The sequence below is a fragment of the Enhydra lutris genome, unplaced genomic scaffold, assembly GCF_002288905.1.
Source record: "Enhydra lutris kenyoni isolate GAN:26980312 unplaced genomic scaffold, ASM228890v2 scaffoldscaffold94, whole genome shotgun sequence".
Classification (NCBI taxonomy): Eukaryota; Metazoa; Chordata; class Mammalia; order Carnivora; family Mustelidae; genus Enhydra; species Enhydra lutris.
The window spans coordinates 176,076-190,392 of NW_019154178.1; the positions used below are offsets into that span (position 1 = coordinate 176,076).

Below are 14,317 nucleotides of genomic sequence, written 5' to 3' on the forward strand. Positions count from 1 at the left end.
TTCTTACCAGTAGCCTAACTTCCAGAGACTCATAACTCAGTTTCCTGAAGCCCTAACATCACCCTCCCCTCCATAAAATCGAGGGACACTGAGGCAGAAGGAAATGTAGATCAAATTGAGTATCTTTTTTTTTTTTTTTAAGATTTTATTTATTTATTTGTCAGAGAGAGAGAGGGAGAGAGAGCAAGCACAGGCAGACAGAATGGCAGGCAGAGGCAGAGGAAGAAGCAGGCTCCCTGATGAGCAAGGAGCCCAATGTGGGACTCGATCCCAGGACGCTGGGATCATGACCTGAGCCGAAGGCAGCTGCTTAACCAACTGAGCCACCCAGGCATCCCAAATTGAGTATCTTTTAAACCCACAGTCCATTGATAAGGATGTGTGATAAGAGGAATGTAACGTTAGTCCGGGAAGCTCCCAACTATCTTGTTAGTGCCTTACAAGAGGGGAAATGACCTGAACTTGACGATAGCAAGGCCTCCGGTATCCTGTGAGTCTTCTTTAATGTACGGAAGTTCTTTCTCAAAACCTCCCTTTTCTTCTTACCCCCCAACCCCATAGTATATAATCAGCACCCCCTCACAGCCCGGGGGCAGAGGCTCTTTTTGCCACTGGGGTCCTGTCCCCGTGCTTTAATAAACCACCATTTTGCACCAAAAATGTCTCAAGAATTCTTTCTTGGTCATTGGCTCTGGACCTCACCCCACTGAACCTCACCTATATTCCAAAACCACATCAAAATGAGCTCTTCCAAAATGCCTAAAGCTTTATCCTTTGCACTTTAACCTGTTAAATTCTGCTTAAACCTGTTTAATGCCCAAACAGAGGCACTTGGGCCAAGTCACCAAACCAGGGCCTTATACTTAACGTAATTGCAGTTCCAACCTCCCCCAGAAATGGAGTCTTAACTGGTGAGTCAGGAATTGTCTAGTCAGCACCAGTAAGGCAATCTATCACAAGGGCCCTCTCCATCCCCCCCACACCCCCAGAGGAAGGTGAGGTCAGCTGCAGGCCAAGACCCTTCTGCCTCCCCCTGCCCCCTCAAGGGAAGGTGACCTTGCCCACAGCAGTCCTTTCTTTTACCGAGAACTTTTTGCCCCACCCTCCTCCCTACAAAACCCTTCCCCGCTGTATGGCTGTTCAGAGCTCCCCTCTCCTTGCTCGGTGGTGTTGGGTCCATGGTCAAAGGAGCGAGACTGATACAAAGCGAAGGCCAAGCAAAGCTTTATTTTGCGCCAAGCATCGAGAATCAAACTGACCGGCCAGGGCCGTCTCTTGCAAAGAGGCGACCCCTCCCAGCCTCACAGACTAACTTTTATAGAGCGAAGGCCATGTGGTCGAGCCCGGCCACACACAGGCGGCTGATTGAATTACAATTCCCCCCACAGTAGCTATTTGAACTAGCCTACCACTCTGGTCAGAATTGGTGCCCAAAAGGCGCCCAAAAGGCAGGGCCCACATTCTTGGGTGGTTAGGGAGGTGCTTTCCTGATTGGATGTCTCCACCTGGCTTAACTCATTTTTGTATTCTGGGCTCTGTTACCTCCCACTGACCTGACACGTCCTGGTATATGGCCTCTGTTATCAGGGGCTGGTCAGTCATATTTTACTGGTTTCCCAGACTTTTTTCTAAGTAAGTTCCTCTGGGGGAGGGGGCAGGGTCAATCTAAGTTTATTTTTTTTTTTTAAAAGATTTTATTTATTTATTTGACAGAGATCGCAAGTAGGCAGAGAAGCAGGCAGAGAGATAGGAGGAAGCAGGCTCCCTGCTAAGCAGAGAGCCCATCGGGGCTCGATCCCAGGGCCCTGGGATCGTGACCTGAGCCGAAGGCAGAGGCTTTAACCCACTGAGCCACCCAGACGCCCCTCAATCTAAGTTTATTGCATAAACAACAAAATGGCGCACTCTGGCTAAGTAGGCCCTTACAGGTGGTATGGTTCTTGGTTCATGACTTGCTTAATAAAGCCAATCAGATCTCCAGATTTACTCAGTTGAATTTTTGCTCTTTAACAAACTGTAAGTACATCCTCTAAAGGAATTTCATTTCTGGGAAAAGCCAGGTAGCAACCTGAGAAGGGAGAAGAGATGGGGGAAAACTAGAAAGATAAAAGGACAGGCCTCTGCGGCCTTCTCATGCTCTGTAGGGCTGCCAAGGCCAGGACCACCCTCAGCTTCTGGCTCCTTTGTGATAAATGGAGTCCTGGAGTCTAAACCAGATCGAGGTCTGACCAGGGAACCCATCCGTGGGACATGTGGGGACAGGAACTCTCTAGAAGCACCAGTTTCAGGGGAAAAGCTGGAATCCCAGGCCTCACTGCCCGCTCTAGCCCTTTCCACACCCAGCCCAGGGCTGCTGCCTTCAGTGGCTGCCCAGTGGCTCCACCACTAAAGTGTTGCAGGGCTCCCTAAACCAACTTCTGACCTTCCAGAAAGGTGGGGGGGGGGGATGAGTGAATCCCTGTCCCTTACCTGGACCAGACTCTCAGGCCCCCCTTCCCAGGTACAGCAGGGCCTCTGAGAACCTTGACCGCCCCCTGCCCCACCCAGGCTCCCCATTGGGTTGGGGGGGGCACACCGAGTCTGCAGGTCAAAGGGCACGGTGGGGCTGTGCCACCTGAGCCAGGACAACTCCCTGTGGCGCCTCCTTAGGACCAGCAAGAGGGGGGTGGGTTCACCTCAGCACCGCTCAGGGGACCCAGGATAGAGGGCAGAGTTGGGTTTTTTTTTTTTTAATGTATTTACTTGAGAGAGATTTGAGAGAGAGAGAAAGAGAGAGAGGCAGGGAGAGCATGAGCAGGGGGGAGGGGTAGAGGGAGAAAGAGGGAGAAGAGGACTTCCCGCTGAGCAGGGAACCAGACAGATCCTCGGGTCCCAGGACCCCAGGATCCTGATCTGAGCCCAAGACAGAGGAAGGCAGATGCTAACTGAGCCACCCCGGTGCCCCGGAGAATGGAGCCGTTCTTACGACCTCCTGCAGCCTCTATAGAACAGTCCAGAACAGAAGGGCCACTGCTGTGTTACAGAGCGCAAGCGGGAGGGCTTTTCTTCCCCAAACACCTGGTGCCAGGATACCTGGAATTTGATAAACATTTAAAGAATGAGTAATTTAGCCAGCACTGACCTTCACGCTGTTACCGGATTTCAAAGTTTCTGTAAAACCTGTTAAAAAACAAAATTCAGCTGAGTAAATCTGGAGATCTGATTGGCTTTATTAAGCAATTCATGAACCAAGAACCGTACCACCGAGCAAGGAGAGGGGAGCTCTGAGCAGCCATACAGCGGGGAAGGGTTTTGTAGGAAGGAGGGTGGGGCAAAAAGTTCTCGGTAAAAGAAAGGACTGCTGTGGGCAAGGTCACCTTCCCTTGAGGGGGCAGGGGGAGGCAGAAGGGTCTTGGCCTGCAGCTGACCTCACCTTCCTCTGGGGGTGTGGGGGGGATGGAGAGGGCCCTTGTGATAGATTGCCTTACTGGTGCTGACTAGACAATTCCTGACTCACCAGTTAAGACTCCGTTTCTGGGGGAGGTTGGAACTGCAATTACGTTAAGAATAAGGCCCAGGTCTTGGGGCGCCTGGGTGGCTCAGTGGGTTAAAGCCTCTGCCTTCAGCTTGGGTCAGGGGCGCCTGGGTGGCTCAGTGGGTTAAAGCCTCTGCCTTCAGCTTGGGTCATGATTTCAGGGTCCTGGGATTGAGCCCCACATTGGGCTTTCTTCTCAGCGGGGAGCCTGCTTCCTCCTCTCTATGCCTGCCTCTCTGCCTACTTGTGATCTCTGTCAAATAAATAAATAAAATCTTTAAAAAAAATTTTTTTTAATTTATTTATTTGACAGAGAGCATGAAAGGGAGAGTACAAGCAGGGGGAGAGGCAGAGGGAAAGAGAGAAGCAGGCTTCCCGGTGAGCAGGGACCCCCTTCCCCATGAGCTACTTGATCCCAGGACCCCGGGATCATGACCAGAGCTGAAGGCAGTCACTTGACCAACTGAGCCACCCAGGTGCCCTCCCACAGTAATTTAAACACCTCTCCCCTTTCATTCCTGAGGATGAAGCTCAAGGCTCAACAGTCTGGTGCCACTTATCTCTGGGGACCCCTTTGCCCTCCAGGAGCATTTCCACACACACCTTACCCCATGGCCACAGGACTGTGAGCCACTGGAACACCCCAGAGCTTAAGACACTGTGCCTTGGGTTGAGAATTCAACAAGACGGTAAACTCAGGAAAGCCGTGAAAATCACAACAAAACTAAGGAAACTTTTTGAAGGAAGGAAAAAATGAAAATATGGAAACACATGTAGGGTTTAAATTTTGCTTTACTGTGGCAAAATACACATAAAATTTACGACTTAAACCATTTTTAACTGTACAGTTCAGTGGCATTAAGCAAATTCACATTACTGTGTCATCATTACTCATCTCTAGAACAACTTCATCATCCTGCACTGAAACTCTACCCATTAAGCAGTAACTCCCCTGGCAACCCTGTTCTGAGGAAGAACCAAAAGCACATTTGATCTCCATGAATTTCACTGCTCTGGGTACTTCATGCAATAACCAGACAGTATTTGTCGCGCTCTGCTTAGTTCACTCAGCATAGTCTCCAAGGATCATCCACATGGCGGCATGTGTAACGATTGCATTCCCTTTTAAGACTTAATATTATTCCTGCTTCCTCTGTAGACACTACAGTGCCATCAAAAAGCACACTCGCAAAGTCGGAAATAGGAGACTATATACACGATGAATACAATCTGGGTAGCACGGGAGGCTAAGCGCAACCAGAGACAAGCACTCCCTTTTTCACCTTTGCAGAACACCCAAGACAGCCGCCCCCAAGATGGCTCCTTCCACCCCCGAGGTCTGGAGACGCCCCACAACACCGCTTCTCCGGGACCTCCAAGGAACTGCACGTCGGCCCGGCCCGCGCCGCCCGGGTCGCGGAGACTCGGTTTCCCAGAAGTCCCCAGGCTGCGTCCAGCCAGCAGCTCCCAGGCGCCCCCTGGTGGCGCACGTCAGCGCGACTCCAGTTCCCGGCGGCCCGCGCGGCACGATCCGGGCGGAAGGAATGCTCGTAATGGCGGCGGCTAGTTCCGCCGCTGTGTCCGGGGCAGGGACCCCAGTGGCGGGTCCCGCAGGCCGCGACCTCTTCGCCGAGGGGCTCCTCGAGTTCCTGCGACCGGCTGTGCAGCAGCTGGACTCTCACGTCCACGCCGTCAGGTCCGAGAGGGAGGGACGGGGCGGGGCGGGGCCGAGCCTCTCCTCATGGGGGGAGGGGAGGAGGAGGACGAGTAGTGCTGTACCGGACGGGGCGGGGCTTGTGCAGGAAGGGGGCGAGTCTCGCGTGGGACTGGAGGGAAAGGCCGGGCTGCCGGGCGCTGGCGGTGGCGTCAGCCCGCACTTGGGGCGTCGCTGAGGGAGTGGGTTTTTCGAGTCCCGGTAACTGACAGTGTGGGTCTCGTACCTCTTTGCAGAGAGAGCCAGGTAGAACTACGAGAACAGATTGACAACCTAGCTACTGGTGAGTAGCTAGGTCCACCCCGTGGACCAGCGACCCTGCAGCGCACTTCTAGGGCCTCACGTTTAGCCGAGCTCGGGGTGGGCTTCGGTCGTGTGCTTGCAGGGCTGCGAGGCTGCGGTGGATTCTGCTTTCCGGGGTTCTAGTGGCCGGCCCACGTGGGTGCAGGCGTGTTTAAATCCCATTTACCAGCCTGCTCTCCCTAGGAGCAGGAAGGGAACCATGTGGTGTTCGCTGCTCCTTCCTTCCATCCCTCAGAACTGTGCCGGATCAATGAGGATCAGAAGGTGGCCCTGGACCTCGACCCCTACGTGAAGAAGCTGCTTAATGCCCGGCGGCGAGTGGTCTTGGTCAACAACATTCTACAGAACGCGCAGGTAAAAGAATTCCCCGCCAGCAGTGGTTCTTTCCAAGTCGTCAAGGACATCCCACAGTCCCCACGGCAGTGAAACAAAGGGAGTTGTCAGCTAGTGTCGGGCAGAACAGAACTCGTTCTCAGTACCCAGTTCCTCTCCTGGACGTTCTTACATTCCGTAGGAGACTGACGCGGAGATGGAGCAAGCCCAAGGGACCGCCCGGCACCTAGTTGACAGGGAGTGCCGGAGCCTTTCACAGAGTAGCTAAGACTCCAAATCTTGTTCTTTAAAGATTTTATTTAAGAAACACAGCAAGAGAGGGAACACAAGCCGCGGGGAGTGGGAGAGGGAGAAGCAGGCTTCCCGACGAGCAGGGAGCCTGATGTGGGGCAGGAGCCCAGGATCCTGGGCTGATTCATGACGTGAGCTGAAGGCAGACACTTAACGTCTGAGCCACCCAGGCGCCCCATGATTCAAATCTTGTCTTATAGGAACGGCTGAGGCGGCTAAACCACAGCGTGGCCAAGGAAACAGCCCGCAGGAGGGCAATGCTGGATTCAGGGGTTTACCCTCCTGGTTCCCCAAGCAAGTAATAGGCCAGAAGATGGGAGCCACCCATGGCCTCAGAGTAGCACAAGTACTGTTCCCCAGCTGCTTTGTTTCTTCCAGGACTCCCTGTAGACCATGGGACATCAGCATAGCAGCCCAGTTTGTTTGAAGCACTTAAGTCTTACCCATTTATGTGGGGCCTCAAAGAAACCTGTGTACAGCAGGACCAATGATCCCAAAGGATTCATTATGACTCTTGCTTCCAAGAATGAGCTGAGCCCTGTACATACTCAAGACAGAACTCCTCTACCTTCAGGCCTAGTTCTGTTCTTCTGTTGCATGTCCTCTACTTGTGACTTTTTTGTTTAGAGAGGATTTGGAGAAGAGGGCAGGCAAAGTCAAGGTCCCAACTCCTGTCTGTACCCTTTTGTTGATTGCACGTGTCTCGATCGAATATAGTAGCAGTATTGCTAGAACCATTTAATTCAATAAATGCTTAAACAGTGTTGTAGTTTACTCTGGTGTATGGAAAGGTTCTAAAAGTCATTGTACTTTGATTCAAATATGGCTTCAAATTATGATCTAGTGTTTATAACGAAAAGACTCAAGTATCACTTTTACTTAAGAGTACAGAAAGCAAAAAAGGTTGTCAGGTGCCAATGAAAAACAAGACCAAGAGCCCTACTAGAAGTACTTTAATCATTTTTCTTAGAAAAGAAAAAAAAAATCAGACACTAACAGCTCACAACATTTCAACAACGAAGTACTGGTTGAGAGAGGTTTCCAGGAACTGGGTTCTCTGAAGTCTTAGGAAGAAAAGCTGGTAGGCTGCTTCACTATAGATGGATGGCATAGGTTATAAATGGGAGACTTCTGGCTACTGAGCCAATCAGAGCCCAGTGGAATGACACTCCTTTCTATAGAGTTTATGTTCCTTCCCGTCTCCCCTATCCCTCAGAAATGCCACCATATAAAGCCCAGTCGCAGTTAGCTTAGGCTGCAGTCTTCCCCTTGGAAAAGAAAAGGGATGAAGAGAGAGGAAGGTCACTCCTGAGTCTCCATGCTTTCCTCTTCCTCTCCTTGAGGTGGTTCTTCCGTATTCTCCTCCTCTTCCTCCCCTTCCTTCTTCTCTGGTGGCTTCTCATAAGCCTTTTCTGAAGGTGTCACTATCACTCCATCCCAGGTAGATATTTCAGAAGCAAGATCTAGAAAAGAAAAAGTGATTTCAAGCCAAGTAGTCGAGCACACAACTCATGATCTACACAGTAGAAACAGCAGGACATCGGAGCAGTGCAGGGCTTCTTTGCAGACCACAGAGCGGCACAAAGAACCCGGGACCCACGGTGAGCACTCACAGCTGGCATCACCCTCCTGGCCGAGAATCTTCCGAAAACCACCATGTGAGAGGATTCTGACCAGAGTCTGAGCTGTGTAGCACACCATGTCCTAAAGGAGAGCAAAGTGAGGGTAAACTAGCAAGATGAATCAAAGTACTTATCTGATGAACATTATCATAAAAATAAAGACAACCTTAATTTCAAGACCAAAGTCTGTGAGAACCCCTCAATCTTGACCCCCCAAAGACCACATTCCCTTTGCCTGCTGACAAGAGTAGGGCGTAACAGACCCTATCAGAGCTGTCCCAATACCTGCTGTTCCAGAGTCATGACTGTGTGTACTCGGAAGTTGCCACTCTCACAGGGGTCAGTGATGCCCACCGACCCTGGCAGGAACAGTCCTGCAGCCAGGATCTGTAAGCAACGCCTGAAACACACACGAACATTGAGAGAACACAGAGGCCACTTAAACCCAGCCCCAAACCCAAAGCAGCATGTTCTACCTGTATGCCACGTTTAGGGCCAAAGGCTGTCTGGTGGGATTGTTCATCACGGCATAGTGCCCCTGGAAAACAAACAGTCTGGTAGGTGTGCCATAAACTTGCCGTATCTAGCCAAACAAACTAAACCATCCAAGAGAAAATTGGTTATTAAGGCCTAGCTCCAATGTTCATGAGCAATTCTGAAATGGCTGTTCATTCAGTAATTTCCTTTCATTAATCACGTTACTGAAATGAGATCAGTAACAAAAAGGCATAAGGGTAGCCAATTACTCATTCAACTGAATACTCCAAAAACCCAAGGAAGTAATAAACCTTGTATATTTACAGGATTACTTTGCCCACCATGAAACTCATTTTCAGCTTCATCAAATTTCAGACCCTGATAGGTTTCAGAGTAACTACTTTTAAGTAGGGATGAGCAGGAACTTCCAAATGCCCTTCTTCACTTACGAGTAGGTCAAGGATCCAGGGTGTGAGGGGCTCAAAGCCAGGAAAACGAATCCTCAGGTCTTTCAACAGTCTGATGAGAACTTTAACTCTGAAGGTAAGAGGGACCCAGAGATTAAAAGTAATAAGCTCATGTACTTCCATCCCCAAGGTACAGAGCTATTTTATTTCTAAAACTACACATTTATTTCCAAAACTACACATTCAATCTAAATTTGTTTACTTGAAGTTTAAAAAAAAAAGAAAAAACCCTACCAAAAAACAACCCTGACAAATTATAGCCTAAAAAGTTCTAACAGAGGAAGTGTGGGGGATCTGGTTACTCACTATTAATTACTTATTAATTTTAACTCAAATAATGAGTGACTCACGTGGACTGAGAAGCATTTTCCTCAAACCAACGGGCATGTCTGATGGCTGCTAAGGCACTCTGCAACACCTTGATATCCACTAGAAGACAAGCACAACAGGCCACAGTGAAACACTACCATGATTAAGCAAGCAATTCAACCACACTGCCACAGTCCAAGAACTTGCAAGACAGGGTAACTTCTAATTTCTTAAACCACCCCATGTTCCTCGGATCAGCAAATCATTCATCCAAAAATCACGATTCTTCCTCCAAATCAAATGTAAAAGCATGCAAGATCCACCACTTTCTCCAAGAGCCAACCCCCCATAAATATTTCCTCACTCCTTCTTAAGTCCTCCACCAGTTGCTTTCTTAGCCATCCCATGTAACAATTTCACTAGCAAGCTGGTAAAACTCTCCAAATTACAGAGGGAGACAGCAAAGTCTAGGCATCAACTTAAGTGCAGAAGGCTTCACGTTGGAATAGCAACAAGCTAATAAGTAAACTTAACAGCAACCTTATGCCATGTTTTGTTTTCCCAACTATCTCAGCAACAGAAAAAAAGAACTAACAATGGAGTTCTGGGTCCAGTTTTCGGAGATTGGGCGGCACCGTTGTAATGAGAATCTTCACTGTAGCATCAGAAGAACTAATCTCGAAGCCAGTTTCATTGGTCAGCATGGTCAAAACTGAAAGAAAATCAAAAGCTGTAACTTTCCCATTTCCTTTAGATGACCAGAGATAAATCTACAGTGGGAGTAGGGGAATAGATAGGTTTTTAAAAATAGCAAAATCTAGGGGCACCTGGGTGACTCAGTCCACCGGGTATCTGACTCTTGGTTTTGGCTCAGGTCCTGATGTCAGGGTCCTGAGATCAAGCCCTATGTTGGCTCTGCACTGGGCGCAGGGTCTGCTTATCCCTCTCCCTCCAGTAGTGTGTCTCTCAAATAAATAAATAAAACCTTTAATAAAATATTAAAAGTCCAGAATGAAGATTCAGAATACAATTTTAAAAGTAATGGATATGGATCTCCTGGCTGGCTCAGTGGGTAGAGCATGGGACCCTTGATCTCTAGGGTGTGAGTTCAAGCCCCACACTGGATATAGCAATTACTTAAACTTTAAAAAAGTAAAAAGTAGAGGTGCCTGGGTGGCTCAGTGGGTTAAGCCTCTGTCTTTAGCTCAGGTCATGATCCCAGGGTCCTGGGATCATGCCCTGCATTGGGCTCTCTGCTCAACAGGGAGCCTGCTCCCCACCCCCCACCCCCGTTCTCTGCCTGCCTCTCTGCCTACTTGTGATCTCTCTGTGTCAAATAAATAAATAAATTCTTAGGGAAAAAAAAAAAAAAAGTAAAAAGTAGGCATGCCTGGGTGGCTCAGTTGGTTACATATCTGACTCTTGATTTTAGCTCAGGTCATAATGGCAGGGTTTTGGGACTGAGGCCTGCATCTGGCTCTGCGCTCAGCATGCAATCTACTTGTCCCTCTTCCTCTGCTCTGCCCATGTTAAGTCGATAAAATCTTAAAAAAAAAAAAAAAAAAAAAAATAGAAACGGTTGGGTGGCTCAGTTGGTTGAGCATCTGCCTTTGGCTCAGGTCATGGGATCCTGGGTCCACGTCATCGGGGTCCTGGGATCAAACCCCATATAGGGAAGTCTGCTTCTCCCCCTCCTTCTGGTACTTCCCCCTATTTGTGGTCTCTCTCTCTCCCTCTCTTGCTCTGTCAAATAAAATCTTTAAAAAAAATAAAAAATAGCCTTGACTATTAAAAAAGAGTAAAGGTAAAGGAGATGCGACAGGATTCTGAACACTGGAGATCACTGTCAAAAACTTCCCCAACATAAAACTCTACATTCACTCTTCCTTCTAGCCTGACCTGACTTTGTTAAAAAGTGTACTTGAAATTATACACCTGGCTCCTATGACCACTAAATACATGTTCAGCAACAAACTCAAACCTTCAGAAGGATCCTGTGCTCGTAGACTTTCCACAACTTTGTTCCCTAGGGCAGCAACAGCTTCCACTAGATGAGAGAAAAAGAGACCATAAACAATTATTTAAAGGCTCTACAGCTCTGTACTACTCCACCCTCTGATTTCTGCCCCACATGCAAGGTTGGAGCAACAGCAAGCAAGAATAAACACTTTTACAAGGGGAAACTAACACCTCAACAGAGAAACCGGAAAGCTCAGGGAACAGGATACCTCCTATCCCCATACCCCATTTTTGTTTTTATCTTTTGAATAGTAGGGTTTCTCATCAGTGGCACTAATCCCATTTGGGGCTGGATAATTCTTTGATAGTTGGAGAACAGAATATATCCTGTGCATTGATCTCTACTCCTTGGATGCCAGAGCCCAAACTGTCTCTAGACACAGCCAAGTATCTCATGGGGGACAAAAATCACCAAATGAGAAACACTGCCCTTTAGGAACTAGACATACATTTTTTCAGACACATCGTCCAGACTTTGTCCCTTATTACCTCAATGCACGTTAAAAAAAATAAATTTCCCATTTGTCTTCCAAATAATCTTCCTCACAAGAAATTTGGGCTTTAGGGGCTCCTGGGTGGCTCAGTTGGTTAAGTGGCTGCCTTCAGCTCAGGTCATGATCTCATGGGTCCTGGGATCAAGCTCTGGGTCAGACTCCTGCTCAGTGGGGAATCTGCTTCTCCCTGCCAATCCCCTCGCCCCCTGCCACCATGGCTCATGTTTTCTCTCTCTCATAAACAAAACCTTAACAAACAAACAAAAAAAAAAGCAATTTGGGCTTTAAAGATCCCCATGCCTCAAACTCAACTTTCTGCTCCTGTGGCCAGAAAGAAGTGCACTCACATGTTGGCAGAATCTTTAGGATTACCACCAGGTCAGCCACGTTGTGTCCTGTAGTCATTGTTCCCTTTTTATATGATCCCACCTGTCGGACTTCTTCAATTTGCTGTTGGAAAAAGCATTTCAGGGAGGAAAAAAATGTAGAAGTGAAAAAGACTGTCTAGGTGTGCCTGGGTGGCTACTGGTTAAGTATATCAGCCTGACTTCGGCTGAGGTGGTGGTCTTAGGGTCCTGGGGATCTGTCTGCATTGGACCCCCCACTCAGCAGGGATTCTGCTTGTCCCTCTGCCCTTCCCCCACACTCAGGCTGATGTGCACGCTCCCTCTTTCAAATAAATAAATAATTAAAACTTTAAAAAAAAAAAAAACTATTTCCTCTCAGAAGTCAATTACAATTATTAGCCAGACTTAGAAGTAGCAGAAATCAAATCATATCCCAAAACAACCACATGAAAAAACTAATACATTATGGCTAGCTGAGAGCGCTGACACAAGTCTTGTCCCCACAAACATCATCACTACAAAGGAATTCCACTGTACTTTCCTTTCCATTTTAGGCTTGGCTTGGAGAACAAGTAACTGAGGAATTAAGATAGGGGCGCCAAGGAAACGCTACCCACACTACCAAGACTGCCCGTTCCTATGACTAAATCATTAAAAACTCACCACTTCAAATGTCCCTGGAGCCACAATCAAATTGTCAATCACGTTGTTTATTTTCGTCACTAGAGAAAGGATAGAGGCCTGAAAAACAGCAGGAAACAAAAATACCCTACAGTGAAAAACTGTAAGCCACTTCTCAGAGTTTAAGTATTTTCCCCTAACCCTTCCCACACAAGCTGAGTCCGGACGACACAGCGCTCTGCAGACACTCTGACCTTCTGGCCTTGAATATGCCCGAAGAGAGGAACTTTCTGACCCAAAGACAGGTCCCCCAGTAGAGACATAACCGCACCCATCACCTGTGGACAGAGCCCACCGGCACCCTCCCTCGCAGAGACCAGGGCACATTCACCCCTGGGAGGAGTTTCAGACTCGCGGAACCGGGGCCCGCAGCAGGAGCCCGGCCCCTCTCGGGCGGCAGAGCGCACCTGCTCCGCAGAGTTGGGGGCGAGGTCCTGGTTCCTCTTCAGCAAGGCCTCACTGAAGGACGTCTCATCCGGCGCCGGCTTGACCCGCGGGAAGGCCATCTCGCACTAGCCGGAAAGAAACCACGAAACTGACCGCGAGTCCGGCGGGGGCGCTCCGGCTCCCCGCGGCCAGGGCGGGAGCCCCGGACAGCAGAGCGCCTTGCACCTGCTTCTGCTCCTCAGACGCTCAACCCGGGATGCCTGCGGGAGGGACCAGCGGACTCGGCGGGGACCCAGTTAGTCGCTCGGAACGAAGGTTCCGGTCCTGGGACCGCCGACCCTCTCGGACGCGGCGCCCCTCGCACCCCGCTAGCGCGGAGCCGCGGCGCCCGGGAAGCGCCCCCGCCGTACTCACCAGGTAGAAGTCGAACGGGATGTGCGGCACGAAGGGCCTGAACCTACGACAGGGGAAACGACGCCGGTTACTCCTCAGAAAAGCCAAACGGCCTCGCGTGCCGAGGTCGCTCGGCAGGGGCGCGGGCGGGGAGACGATTCCGTGTGGCCAGGATCTCCCAGCGCCGACCGTGTGGACGGCGGACCGACGCTGACCCGGCAGGGGCGCCGACCCCCGGCACTCACCCTCCTCCGGGGCCTCCTCGGGAACCAAAGCGCCCGCCGCGCCCACGGCCTCTGTCACCCCTGGAAAGGCAAGACATTGGCGCTGGCGTGGGCTCCGTCGCAGGGGCCCCGCGCCCGCGGCCGCCCTCCGCGTTCCCGGTTCCCCGCCTCGGAGACCAGAGCGGCCGCCCAGGGGGCGGCCACACGGGTAACCCCCGTGGCCCCCGGAGCCGCCATTCCGCGTCCGCCCGGCCCGCCGCGGCCCTCGCCCGCCGCCCTCGCCCCTGCCCGCTGCCCGCCGGCAGCCCCCGGACACGCGGCCCCTCCGGGGACTCCGCCTCCCATCGGCCCACCTCCCGTCCGCCCACCTCCCCGAAGCTTTCGGGCGAGTACGCTAGCCCTGCCCAGAACCCCCCGGTGCCCTTACCTCATGGCGCCCTACAACCCGAACAATGGAGGCCACACCAACCGCCCCTCTCCTCAGAAGAGCAGACGCCGCAAACGCGGCTTGCCGGCGCGTCCCAACAAACTTTGGCGCGATTGGCTCCCGCCCTACGCGCCGCTAATGCCCATTGGTTTACTTTGGCCGACCAGCCTGCGAGCCAATAAAAAACGCCTGCTGTGTCAGAAATTAGCCAATGAAAACGGATTTAGAGGTAGCGACAAATTTTTTTTTTTAACCGCACACTAGGTGGCGCGATTTATAGAAGGCACCTGGGAGCTTTCTTCTGGAACCCGGAGA

The 14,317-nt window shown here is 50.5% G+C and overlaps 2 protein-coding genes across 2 annotated transcripts; one reads left to right on the forward strand and one right to left on the reverse strand.

Moving 5' to 3' along the window:
• Positions 1 to 4,837: 4,837 nt before the first annotated feature.
• LOC111138931 (SNAP associated protein) lies at positions 4,838 to 6,929 on the forward strand. The gene is made up of 4 exons (XM_022490932.1): positions 4,838 to 5,210; positions 5,465 to 5,511; positions 5,767 to 5,885; positions 6,356 to 6,929. Exons 1-4 carry the CDS (start codon positions 5,059 to 5,061, stop codon positions 6,455 to 6,457), a joined length of 420 nt encoding a protein of 139 aa, XP_022346640.1. The 5' UTR covers positions 4,838 to 5,058; the 3' UTR covers positions 6,458 to 6,929.
• Positions 6,930 to 7,069: 140 nt separating this feature from the next.
• LOC111138930 (interleukin enhancer binding factor 2) lies at positions 7,070 to 14,078 on the reverse strand. Its single transcript, XM_022490931.1, has 14 exons — positions 14,003 to 14,078; positions 13,597 to 13,656; positions 13,373 to 13,415; positions 12,979 to 13,083; positions 12,554 to 12,631; positions 11,891 to 11,993; positions 11,012 to 11,077; positions 9,626 to 9,742; positions 9,072 to 9,150; positions 8,704 to 8,791; positions 8,254 to 8,315; positions 8,063 to 8,177; positions 7,769 to 7,859; positions 7,070 to 7,618 (listed from the first exon to the last, which is right to left on the reverse strand). Exons 1-14 carry the CDS (start codon positions 14,005 to 14,007, stop codon positions 7,458 to 7,460), a joined length of 1,173 nt encoding a protein of 390 aa, XP_022346639.1. The 5' UTR covers positions 14,008 to 14,078; the 3' UTR covers positions 7,070 to 7,457.
• Positions 14,079 to 14,317: the final 239 nt, after the last annotated feature.